Raw genomic sequence first — 12884 nt, 5'->3', positions numbered from 1 at the left:
GTATTTATTCACCATGCATTTGCCCCACAGATATGCTGTAAGGCTGAGCTGGCAGTCTACTCTGAGTGTTACTTCCAGCTGCTTGGTCAGCCTGATCCTGAGCTGCATGTGAACAAAAGTGAGCATGGCGTTCTGAATTCGGATGGAAAGCTCTTCTCTGTCACAGCGCTTTCGCGGCTTGCTGGCTGGCCCCAGTAGACCAACACTGAACCAGCTGTGATGCCTCTGAGTAGCTGAACAGCTGTCACAGGGGATGTTGCAAAGTCAGCAAGTTGTTTGTGGATTTTTGAGGTTTTTTTGCTTTGAGTCCGGTTAGATGCAGTTTTTCTGGAGTTGCCCAGAGCTTAGCAGAGTTCATTGAAACCATCATCAGTTTGCACATGGCAAATCTGGTATATTAGGTTTCTGTATAATGTTGATAATCAAGAGTGCCTTGGAGATTGGGAGGGGTATTACGTGAGGCATTCAATTCAAAGTTAGTGCACTAACTGGGTGAGGCGGTTACTGGTGGTACAAGCAGGTGTATTCTGCTCCAGCTCAGTGCAGTGTGTGTGTTGAAGTAGATGCATAGACTTTTTTTAGTGCTTCAGAGATTCTCTGTGTGAGTCAAGTGAAAATGTTCGCCTAAGACAAATTTGTCTAGGAGGTGACTGCAACTGAAGTGTGTGCTGGGGGAAATGAGGAGTGAAGTTGTCCAGAGTTGGCAGTAACTGTAGTCTTTTCAGGGTACTTTACTTGGTGTACTTAGGGTCTTGGAGGGCTGACAAACTCCTGACCTCAGTGGAGACTGCTCTGGTGTTAGATCCTGTGGTAAATCTATTTGTGAGGATACTAGTGTGGGGGAAAAAAAACATGAAACGCCAAAAATCTGAGCCTGTGTCCTCACCTGCCAGAGTCCCTGACTGCTTTTGTTTTCTTGTGTAATGTTCAGCAGTCAGCTAGGTGAATAATCCTATTATTTCACCTCCTTTCCATGCAGAAAATTGGGGACTCGTACCGCGGCTATTGTGTGAGCGAGACAGAATTAGAGAGTGTTCTAACGCTACACAAGCAGCAAACACAAAGTGTGTGGGGGACGCGCCAGTCTCCAAGCCCAGCCAAACCTGCCACACGGTTGATGTGGAAATCTCAGTATGTCCCATATGATGGGATCCCCTTTGTCAATGCAGGTAACTAACTTTTCTTTTAATAACTACTTTCAAAATTTCAACATCAGTTGCCAACTGGCCATAAAGAAGGATCTTTATGGTGTTCCTTAGTGTTGATAAAGTCAGGGCATAAACATAAAAAAAGAGCAGCTGGGGTGACACAGTCTGAAGGAGCTTGTTTCCCTGAAACCACAGGCTTATGTTTTGTTGTGATTAATTCCTTTTGTTCTTTAGAAATAACTTAGCTAAGTACCATTTGATGGGGGTTCTTGTGATGAGATCTTTAGATGGAGGTCCCATCTGCTCTATCAGGATGTGAAAGTTCTCTTACGGGTAAGAGCTTGTTCCAGTATTCTTGCCTAACTTGGAGATCCTTTGAAGAATTTGTTCCACGGGAGCCAATAAACTATTTAAATGGCACCCTTTAAAAAAATTAAGTAAATTTAAAAAGCAAAATAAACATCAACATACCTCAGCAGACAGATTTTTTTTTTTTTTTAAATGAATGTGCAGACTTCACAGGTTGGTAATTACATACTTAGCTCATGCAATGCATATGTGAAATCACTAAGAGTTCATTTGGATATGAAATGAACAGGTTTTAATTGTTACATAGAGATCATGAATGACTGGAATGTAGATTATGTGCTTGGTGTTTTTCTTTTTTTTTTTTTTTTTTTTTTTTCCCTGAAAGTAACTGAAAAAGTGAAATGTTAGCACCAGTTTTAAAGTTTCAGCCATAAACTGTGAGGTATAAGAAAGCCAAGAACAAAGCCAAAACAACTTACACTTTTTTTTCCCCCCCCCCGAAATGCATATGAGACATCTTTAGTTTCCTGTAAGATCTGCCTGGTAAATGAGTTGCCCCACAGTAAGATTTTTAGAGCAAAAACACACATAGATTTTTTTTTTTTCTTTAAAGTGTTGTGGATTAATAGAGACTCAGATAATTAAATTGTAATATTTTTTGCTTGGCTCAGACCCCCAAACAGGCATTATGCGCATTTCTAGCATGTTGCCTTTCCAATACGTTTAGATTTAGTTTATAACTCCTCTATGAAATTCATTAAAATTCTTTATACCTGTAGAGCAGAGGCTGTAAATATGACTTACTGAACTGCAGTTTAAATCCCAGATAACTCAATTCTAAACTGCGGGACAAAAGTGTTGTTCTTGAGGAATTTATCCTGTCTGCATAAGTGGAACCAATCTGTATTACCTTCCCTGCTGTGCTTCAGCTGTGGGGAAATATAGAGAAGCTGTGTAGCTCCCTATAGTGTAAAACATGCCCTAATCATCAAAATCTTGATTGTTATTTTTAATAAGAAATTTGGATAGTTGATACTTTTGTAAAATAAGGGCCCTGTCAAATTGCTTTTGAGATTCATATTAGCAAGGACTAGTTTAAAGCTGTTGAAGTCTTTTCAATCCTAGAATTTCAATTTTAAATTTGTTTGTTTTTTAAAAAGAGACAAGATATCTGTTTGTTATACATAATTCTCTTTGAAATTTCCTATTTCTGTATTTGCATTTATTTATTTATTTATTTTTAAATTTATTTTTATTTTTTAATGTCTCACTCTAAGGTGATAAATCATTAGGTATCTTATGGAAACACATCACGTTGCTGTTGTGATACTTAAAAAGGTTTTGGTTATATCACTTGTGGTATGGGCAGCTCCTTGCCTGCATACTGGAGTACATGAATTATAAATAAAAGATAAGTAAACATGACGTGGAAGAAATTTGGAAGAAGTTCCTTTCTTGATCATTTTAATGCTATGCTTGTTCCCCCTTTTGTTAGAGGTCTGACTGGAAGAAGTCACTTACTTCAAGTTTAGAGCTAAGCAATATTTGTTTAAGCCTGTCTGGTTTTGTGTGGGTATGCCACACTGAAACAGTGTTATTTAGCAGATAAGATAGGTCACTCTTGCAAGTAAGAATTTCTGGGACAGCATGGTCTGAAGTATTGATTTTAGACAGGAGGCTGGAAATAGCTGCTGACCTTTGTCAGCTGTGGATTTTCTTGGTTATTTTGGGAATTCTGCTTCTCTTATGTTTATTACCAGCGTTGTGCTCCTTTGGTAACTTGCAGGGCTGCTCATCTTGTAAAGTATTGGTGTTCACCCGGGCAGAGTCCAATATTTTGCCTTCATATATGTTGCAGGAGTGTTGCGAGCTGTAATAAGTTTGGGAAATGCTTTGAAAATGCTCTGTATTCCTTACATGCTGTGAGAGAAGCATTTGTACTGTATTTGAATGCTTGCTACACTTAAGTGTTCTGCCTTCTGAAGAGTCTGATGGTAAACAGAAATAACTGTTTCGGAGCTCTCCTCTTATCTGTGGTTACTGTTTTACTGTAATGATTTCAGTGGTTGCTTGAATAAATAGAGTGCATTACTTTCTGTTCCCAGGAAGCAGAGCCATTGTAATGGAGTGCCAATATGGGCCAAGGAGGAAAGGGTTCCAGCCCAAAAAAGCTGGTGAGCAAGAAAGCACCTCTGGTCATCTGTACAAAGCCACTTGTCCAGCAAGGTAAGAATTATCTGTAAAGCTGGAGGAGCTACTCAGCATCCTAAGAAAGCGTTCTTTCTGTGAGCCTTGACAGCACTGTTTGGGGGTGGTAGCTGGTATGCAGTGTAGCTCTTAGCTTTATCTCCTTGATAACTTGAGGTTGATACTCATTTTGAGGGAAGGGGGAAATGCTGTCCTGTTAAACTGAATAAGGCTGAGATTTGATAGGTTGCCTGAATGCGAAGTAGCAGTACGTCAGGATATGAAATACAAGTGGTAATTGTTCTCTACCTGAGCATTAGTTACTTATTGTGGTGTCCTTCAGTGACTATTTTTGGTCCTAAAACTTTGTCGTCTTATTTGTTGTTTTTCCTTCAGGCTTTTAATTGCACTCATATCAGACAATCATCCTAATTTAGCAGATGTTCTATTTGCTGCAGGAGTTACAGTTCTTCCTGTTCACTGGGGACTTTCTCCTTATCCAACACTAATGTTTTTTTTCCTTGTCCTTGAGCATCCTCCTGGGTGCTTGTTCAGTTTTTACTGAGCTAAGATTGTGTTTATCTGGACAATTGCAGCTAGGTATGTATGTGCTCAATTCTGGCTTCAAGCTGGGTGAACTACAGCCTGTTCAGCATCGGTGTTGTGCTTTTACTATACTGAGGGACAGAGGATTTTTGCTGAGGTGCAAAATCACTCTGGTTGAGTGGCTTCCAGACTGGAAGAGAAGTGTGTCTATCTGTATCCATCTGCATCCGTCTCTGTTGATCTGTCCTTAACAATTCTACAGTTCTCTTAGAGGCTTCTCGCCCTCTGTAACACTCTGCTTGAACTTTTTCTATACTAATATCTGATACGAAGTAGGAAGGGTTTTTGCCTTCCTCCCGAGGACAAAGTGTACTGAAGTAGAATTTTTTTTTTATTCCCCCTGCCCCTTGGAAGGATCTATATTAAAAAGGTTCAAAAGTTTCCGGAATACAGAGTTCCTACTGACCCTAAAATTGACAAGAAAATCATAAGAATGGAGCAGGAGAAAGCATTCAACATGCTGAAGAAGAACTTGATAGATGCTGGCGGTGTCCTCAGGTGAAACTTCTACTTTTTCCTTTATCTTGACAGATGAAGCAAAAAAGAGCAATAATTTGCTTGGTTTGCTTTATTTTTTACTTAGTCACTTTATTAAGGCTCTTGCTTAATATCAATAGTAAAAAATCAAGTAAAACCAAGCTGTGGAACTTCAGCAGAAGTTTTCATGCAGGGAATAGATAGAAATAGTTGTATTATTTGGGGGTTTGGGATGGTTTATTTTACATTGAAAGATGTGAGAGGACCCTGAGCTCTGAAAGGCAGTATCTTCCAGCTCAGGGGCTGTAAAAACTTAAGTCACTGTAACTAGGTTGTTTGTGATTGTCGGACTGTTCCCCTAAAAGACTCATTTTTTTTGCCTTTGCTTTTGAAAATTCTGTGTAGAAACTCTTTCCTTCTTGCCAGGTGGTATGTACAGTTACCCACTCAGCAAGCACACCAATATCATGAAATGGAAACTTCCTGCCTCCCTTCTTCACCATCCCATTTTTCTGTGTCTTCTCCTGAGGAGGAGGAGGAAGTTGTTAGAGATGAGAACTCTACTCTGCCTTCCCGACTTCACCCTCAAGTGGCAGACAAGATCCGAGAACTGGTGTCTCAGGGAATAGAGCAGGTCTATGCAGTGAGGAAGCAACTAAGGTACAGAACTGTCTGGCATGCTCTCAGTCTGTAGTGCTATATCTGGTTTTGCATTTGATTAATTTGGTTTGCAAAAATAGCAGTGCTGATGCATTACTCAATATATTTCCCGTATGTCATGAGAATCTGTTTTTCCTAGCTTTTGTCTTCTCTTTCCATTTCATTGTAGGTAGCCACTAAGCTGCTGTCCTCTTTAAAGTTAGTTGAATAAATGGGCATTTTTAATTCCAAACTCTGTAGCAGGTGCACAAAGAACTGGATCAGAAGATCATCTAGCTTGCTCTTGTCTTCTTGTTGCAACAAGGGGAGGGAGAAGGTAGCAGTGTCTATAACAAAGGGAAATAGCACAATTTATTTTAAATACGCATATTTTAATGTCCTTTAACATATGACAGAAAGTATGTGGAAAGAGAATTATTCAAGCCTGATGAAGTGCCAGAAAGACATAACCTGTCCTTCTTCCCCACTGTGAATGACATCAAGAACCACATTCATGAAGTGCAGAAGTCCCTGAGGAATGGCGAGATGGTGTATAATTCAGAGAGTATCCCAGCAACGGTACGTTGGCCTTCGTATTTCTTTTTGATTTTTGGAGTTAAATACTGGAAATCTTATTTTTAATTTTTACCACTTAGCTGTATTTCATCCAAAATTCTCTATGACTTTATATTTCCAGCAGCAATATTTTCAGTGTAATGTCTGGCTGAGCAAGATTGGATTAAATGTGAATAAAACCTTCTGACCTTACTTGGTATTTATCTCATCAGCATTAGATTGCTATTAGTTGATTGACAAATTATACAATACTAGCACTTCATGATGACTACATGAACTGGAAGCCATGTGGTGTAGAAAAATTGGCACGTGTCAGAAAATTTTATTCATGGCTTTGCCATTGGCTGTGTATTGGAGAAGTTACTGCTACTTTTCCGTATCTGAAAAAAGGGGATGAAGTATGTCTCAGGTGCAGTCTAAATTAGGGCTTGCACAACATTCTGAATGTGTAAATATTAATAAATGCACTTTATAGCAAGTAAAGTAAACATGAAGTAGATACTTCAGAATGCTCAGTAACTCTTAGGTGTTGTTCCTTCATTTTCTTCTACCTATTGAGTAATAAGGATGCACAGTGATCCTAATTTTCCCAATTATGACGCTGACTGCTAAGGAATTGCTGATTTAAAATCAGCTTTGACGAACTGTACTGTTAAATCATGCTGTGTCATCAGTCTTTTCCCTCTCCCTACACTGCTCTTGACCCACGTGAGTGGGTGATACTTGCTAGTTAGCCAACTGGTTTGACTATTTTCCATTTTAAAGTCTTTGAACTGTCATGAGCAGATTTAGCCTTCCTGGTACAGTGCATGTTAAATAAATGTCCCTCAGCACTTTTTTTTGTAAACCAAGAGCTCCTAAAATGCAGTTATAAGGAAAATAAGAAAGTGTAGTTTTAGACACCGTTTTCCTACAAGTCCTGTACTGAGCCTATGTTCCTGTAGTAGACAAACTTGCACCCTTTCTGAGAACTGAGATCTTTTTCCTTTCAGCTGCAGTGGACCACAGACAGTGGGAATGTTCTCACAGAAACAGTGACTGTTACGTTTGCGTCACCACCTTCAGATGGTAGGACATTAATAACTTAGCTGTCTCCAAATGTGATTTGTTTTATTAGCTATGTCGTAGAAGTTCAGTTTCCTTCCAGAGAGGTTGCTGTCATGTTCTGTCACTTAGCTGAGCTTAAGAAGGATTATTTTGGTGTGTCTGTTTTGGCGTACTTTTTTTTAACTATTTGACTGCATGTGTGGAAAAATACGTGTAGTCATGGTGGGGTTGGCAGAAGTATGAAAATTATAAATTTGGCTGTTATTTAGCATCCTCAAGCAACTGAAGATTTTAAAGGGATGGGTATGTGGCAAGAACGTTTTGCCTTGGATGAAGATGCTAATAACACCTGTGTAGACAGAATTAAATTCCTACTGAACAGATGTATCTGTCAGGGCACTCAATACCCAGGAGCCAACTGGGTACTTGAGTTCCTTGATGGTTTGTGCTTCACACATGCTTAAACATCTTGATAAAAAGGACTTGAATGCATATTGGGATTCCTGCTTCTCACAAAGTCATTGGTTTGATGAGTTCCACTGCTACGATCAGGCCCTGAACAACAAATGCTGTATTTCTATTGCCAGAATGGAGAGCACTCTTTTCCATTTTTCTTAATGCTTAGAATAGAAGTAGAAACACAGGTGTTTAGTGGAAGCAGGGCTGTGAGATATGTTTCTTCAGTTCTTTATGTGGTGTAACTTCTTCATTAATGTGTGAAGCCAAAGTAGCATCTCTTCTCAGCGATTGCTGAGCCACCTAAGTAAGTATTAAACTTCCTCCCACTCTGCTGCAAAACCAGAGTGTAGATTTCTAGAGAAGCTTGGGTTTATGTGTTCATGGTCGAAGGTCTGGTTTTTTTGAAGACACTAGTTACACTGTTTTTTCTTTGTTGAAAGTGGGTTTCTGCTACTGTTACTTTGACTTCAAAACAGGTACTAAAACAAAATACAGGTGTTTGACTAGATCTACTTGCTACCCACATAGTTAGGATTACACATAGGCTGAGGTGCTCCGCTGGATCATGGTGGCTGATAATAAATTTAAAATGAGATTATTCTGCCCTTTTCCACAGGTTTCAAAGTTATTTTGTCTAGTGTGACACCACAAGAACTTCCCTGCATGTTTGTAGATGCTTTCCCCATCCCTTGTTTAATAGGCTTGATATGAAACTCTTCAGAAGAGTGGTTGGCTTTTAGTAAGGATATGATTGCAGCAAGGTGGAAAAGCCTAATTGTTTGCATACATTAAGATAATGTTGCAGACTTCTTAAGTGTTTTTAATCTCAGTGGCACTGCCAGCTTGTTTCCCCATTTAATTGGAACATGGTGGTGGGTACTTTTTGTTCCAGACAGCTGGTAGAGAAGTTTATAGGGACCAAAGGGGCACTGCCACAGTTGTCATGTTTAAAGATGTACTCGTGTCGACAGTTATCCTCCACTGTGGTTCTTGCCTGAAGAAGTCCTGATGTGTTTGGGTTTCTTTCTTCTTTGGCGCCTGTCACTACCTGATCTTTTTCTTATCTTTGTTGTAGCAAGAAAGATAAACCCCCAGAGGTTTGGCTCACTGTGTGATTTCTTCTAAATGACTTTGTGAACCTGATTTATGTGGAGCAGTTCCATGTACACCAGCGCATTTACGGTTAATAAAAAGGCCAATGTTGGGCTTTGTTTTGTTTGGGATTTTTTTAACTCTTATTTTAGCTGTTGCTGCAATAGATCAATTTGAACTGAAAAGCATCATGCTCTTAGGGTAAGAATTTCAGTGTTGACAACTGTCAGAGGACAAGAGGTAAATTTTTAGGCTCAGTTTGAATAGTGTCGCTCTTTTTTAAGGAAAACTTGTTTTTTAGGAAAAAAAGGAAATTGCAATATGAGCAGACTTACTGTGCTTAGGCTTGCATGTCTATGTTAACATTTCCATTACTGTGCTTTTATGGAGAGACAGAATAGTTGTGCCTCCAACAGCTGTGATAGAGCTCAGCAGGGATGACTTTTGGTATGAACTGTCTGAATGCTGGAGAAGGTTCAGGAAGACCAATTCTTGTTTTCTTTGTCTTTAACAGATAATTTTCTAAGGCAAAGTAGCCTATCAAATGTGTAAACATCCATCCAGTGACATACTGAGTTTTAAAGGAAGCTAGAGAATTGGATTTGTTTAGTTTTCTGGACATGTGCACCAATTCAGTGAATATAAGCAGATATTCTAATTCCAGCATATCTTGTCTCCACTTAAATATGTGGGTATGTGTTTGTACACATTGCAAACACGTTTATAATCGTATTACAAGTCTAAGCAAAAAAAGAAGCCTGGCTTTGAAAAAATCCACTCACATTAATGTATGTGAAGTGGTAGCAAGGAAGAACAACACTGACTTTTCAAACTACTGTTTCGATACTTTTTTTTTTTCATTTCAACTTGTGCTGAATGGGGACAAATTTACATTTAAATCAAACAATAACAACTAAGGCTGTTTGTTTTCTTGTTGTACAGAACTCTGTATCTTCATGTGATACAGCTTTCTCTGTTCTCTCCTAGGTGTAAGAATCACTGTAACTATCAAACTTCAGTGTGTTCCCTTTTATATCTTTTATGAAGTATGATGACAAGTGAGATAAAGTACCTGTGGGTTTTTTTGATTTTTTTTTTTTTTTTTAAACTTCTGGCATTCATACTGAATGCCCATGCAGTGTAAAGAGTGGGTAGATTACGAGTTGAACTATTAGCTTTATTCCTAGGCATGTTCGTGTAGAATACAACCTAAGGAAAGAACTACCATCTCTTCCTACATGTGAATATTCACATATGCATATGGGATCTCTGTATAGTATTAAAAAGAGCCTAAATATTTGAAGTAGTTGTGTTCAAGGAGATTTATAGAGTGTATCTTATGGTCAGTTATGATATAGAGTTAGAGTTTGCAAATCAGTATATATGTTGAGAAACGTATCTCCACTCACTTAGATTGCTGGAAACGTTTGTATGATTTCCTGCTAGAAAGCTTTTTGTGATTGATCATTCTCGATTTTTTCCATTCACCAGGCTAATCTACACGCACAGGGCAAGCTCTTCTTTTGCAGTTATAGCAGTGAAACTGCAAAATAAGAGGCTAAACAATGTCTGGATAAATCTTACCCCAAATGTTCTGGGTCGCTTTAACAGGAAATGGAATGATCCCAGGGGAAGTTTTCTTGCAGAAATTGCCACAAGTGAATCTCAATTTTTACAAGTCTTCAGGAAATGAAGTCTGTCATTCTTGCATTAAATAAGAATTTTGAGGATATGATGTAATCTGCAGGCTGAAAGGCCTCCAGATAAATGGACTTTTGATGTGATATTGCATAGAAGTTATCCTAATTCCACAAAGATGTTTGGATGGGAGTGGTGAGACTTAGAGGATTTCCTGTGTAGGTTTTTATTTTGGAAGACACCACTTTCTTTTGATGCCTGTCTGTTATTGAGCCCTTACTGAGGTGTATGTATTGTCAAATTATTTGCTTGCTGCTTTGATAGAAATGTTTCAGCTTTTATGTTTAAAATTCAAAGCACAGGGTAGCTTGCAATTACTTTCCTCTCCAAATCGGATTTATTGGTACTTCTTTTTTTTATTCTGACCAGGCATATACAATCTTCCACGGTATTGTTTTTTACTCATACCCAGACTTTTTTCTTTAGCATCCAAGTTCTTCTGCAAAGAGAACAGCATATATGTATATACATGTCTTTTATATGTCTATATTGAGATTGAAGAGGTTTGTTCAGTTTGCAAGGGAGGCTTTTAAATGGGAAGAAGAAATTTGTCATAACTCTCTGCTTCCTCTCTGTGGCACTGTAGGGAGCTCAGCTGGGGAGTCAGTCGTCACCAAAGCAGAATCCAACCAGAGCGGGGAGTCCTTGCTACCAGAAACAGCTCAGCTGTTGTCTTCGCTCTCTTCACTTCAGCCCAAGATATTTGCACAACTTCAGGTACAGTTAAGTTGTTTACAGAATGTCAAACATTCTGTGCTGGGAATGCTGAAGGCGAGCTGAGAACAGCAAGTTCCCTCTCACCTAATGATCCCAAACGCTGGCTAGGTAACACGGACTTTGAAATAGCTGTCAGTTCTGACTTTGGCCTCTCTTGAATGTCACATTTAGCATAAAGCTGTGCTGCAGGGGATCCCACTACCATCTTTTGACACTTTGAAGTTAGGGTCTCTTGTGAAGGCAAAACCAAGAAGATGAAGGTAGTGGGCTTCTGCCTCAAACCACGCACCTATTCATTTTTCACATGGTCCAGTCATTTCATAACGAAAATGTTGCAAAACTGAGGGGAGATAAGTCAGTCTTACTTATTCCTTTTAAATCCTCCTCCAGCCTCTTAAGAAAATATGTTAAAATCCTAAAACTGCTCCGAGCTCAGATCTGTAAACTTCCAGGTTGAAAGGCTGAAGAGTGGGGAGAAGAATGTTGTGCTAAAAGAGTTTCTTCGAAAGCTCATCTCCCTTCAAAGCTGGCTCTTTTAGCCTTCTTCCCTAACTACTTCTTTGAAAAGCTGCCTTCACACTTCTTGAACCCCAATGAAATGCATGATCTCTTCCCTAGAAATACAGTCTGCAGTATGGTGCTGTTCTACTTGCTGTTTCCCTCTCTTCCTGCAGACAGCCTGGCTCCACCTCACTCTCTTTTTTAAAGCAGTATGCTTAGCTTTTAGTGCCCACTTCTTGTGGGAATGGGCAGTATTGGAGAATGGTTTGAAACTGAATATCAATCCAAAATTAGAGCTTTATGGTTGTTAAATAGTCTTCTAGATGCTGCTGGATAACATTGTCCTAATTGTTTTCTAATACAGCGTTAGCCTACAGTTGCTGGGATTGACTTTTCAAACGAGATGATGTATAGGAAGTCAGAAGCTATCTAGTTCCCGCATTGCAAAATACGTGCTATTAAATGCAAATTCCTCCTGCTGTAAATACTGATATGTTAGTATTTCTGCCTTCTCTTTCACAGGGATTACAGCTGCAGTCAACTTTTACCTCCACAAGTGGATCAACAGCCCTGATAGCTGTAAATAACCATTCCCCTCCCAGCCCTGCAAGTCTCCTGGATTCCATAGGGAGTGCAATAACCAACCATTCTCTAGTACTTAGTCAGGGACACAATCTGCAAGCAGGTGCTGGCCTAACACAGCATGGCGCTGCTGCCTCTGCTTTTGGGACTCCTCCTGGCTCTGATCAGAGTCTGGTCACCATGGGCCAGTTGGTAGCAATTGGAGGTGTAGATGATTCCAGAAGCCTAGAAGGAGGAGTCCATCAGATTCTCTTGGGAGATGTACAGACTATTCCAGTACGGATTGTGGACAGCCATCCAGCACTTAGTAAGTTGCAGTCTTCCTAATAATATGTAAATATAGAAAATATGGTGGATTTTGTTCTGTGTGTCTTGGAAGAGAGAAATATGTTGGTAATAGGGAACTCCAGCATAGACTTCTTTTAGCTGATTCTAATTAGTTTTTACTGTGAAAACATGCTGACTGAAAAAAAAAAAAAAAACACCAAACCCAAAACCAAAAAACCCCCCCAAGTCCCCCCCAAAAAACCCAAACAAAACCCAAAACTTAGTTTTTGCTGTAAAAAGATGACTTCTTGGACTGCTTATCACTTTCTGTGACCAAATACCAAGTTATTTGATGAACACAATATTTTTGCCAAAAATCCTGATATTTAGCTAAAATGATCTTCAAAATATTTTTTTAAAGGAAAAATAAGAATAGAAAATAACTAATATTCTATCTAGTTAGAACTCTGGGTTTTTGATGACTTCTTTCTTTGCACCATCCTAGCAGATTTCTGAATTTTTTAATAAACTTTTCCTAGGATCCTGTAGTCATCAATATGCTTTAGCAGTGATCAGTTC

General features: G+C 39.1%; 1 protein-coding gene across 2 annotated transcripts in view; it reads left to right on the top strand.

The window, feature by feature from the left end:
* Window positions 1–12884, top strand: part of CARF (calcium responsive transcription factor) — a 36057-nt gene that overhangs the window by 11003 nt on the left and 12170 nt on the right. For both annotated transcript variants that reach the window (XM_075153464.1, XM_075153465.1), the window contains 8 exons: window positions 980–1169; window positions 3563–3683; window positions 4605–4748; window positions 5154–5387; window positions 5783–5945; window positions 6935–7010; window positions 10825–10955; window positions 11979–12345. In XM_075153464.1, the coding sequence (XP_075009565.1) occupies window positions 980–1169; window positions 3563–3683; window positions 4605–4748; window positions 5154–5387; window positions 5783–5945; window positions 6935–7010; window positions 10825–10955; window positions 11979–12345 (1426 nt within the window). The remainder of the gene's footprint in view (window positions 1–979; window positions 1170–3562; window positions 3684–4604; window positions 4749–5153; window positions 5388–5782; window positions 5946–6934; window positions 7011–10824; window positions 10956–11978; window positions 12346–12884) is intronic.

Source organism: Calonectris borealis, chromosome 6, assembly GCF_964195595.1.
Source record: "Calonectris borealis chromosome 6, bCalBor7.hap1.2, whole genome shotgun sequence".
Lineage (NCBI taxonomy): Eukaryota > Metazoa > Chordata > Aves > Procellariiformes > Procellariidae > Calonectris > Calonectris borealis.
Note: the sequence above shows the minus strand (reverse complement) of the source record. Positions and strands in the feature narration are given on the sequence as shown.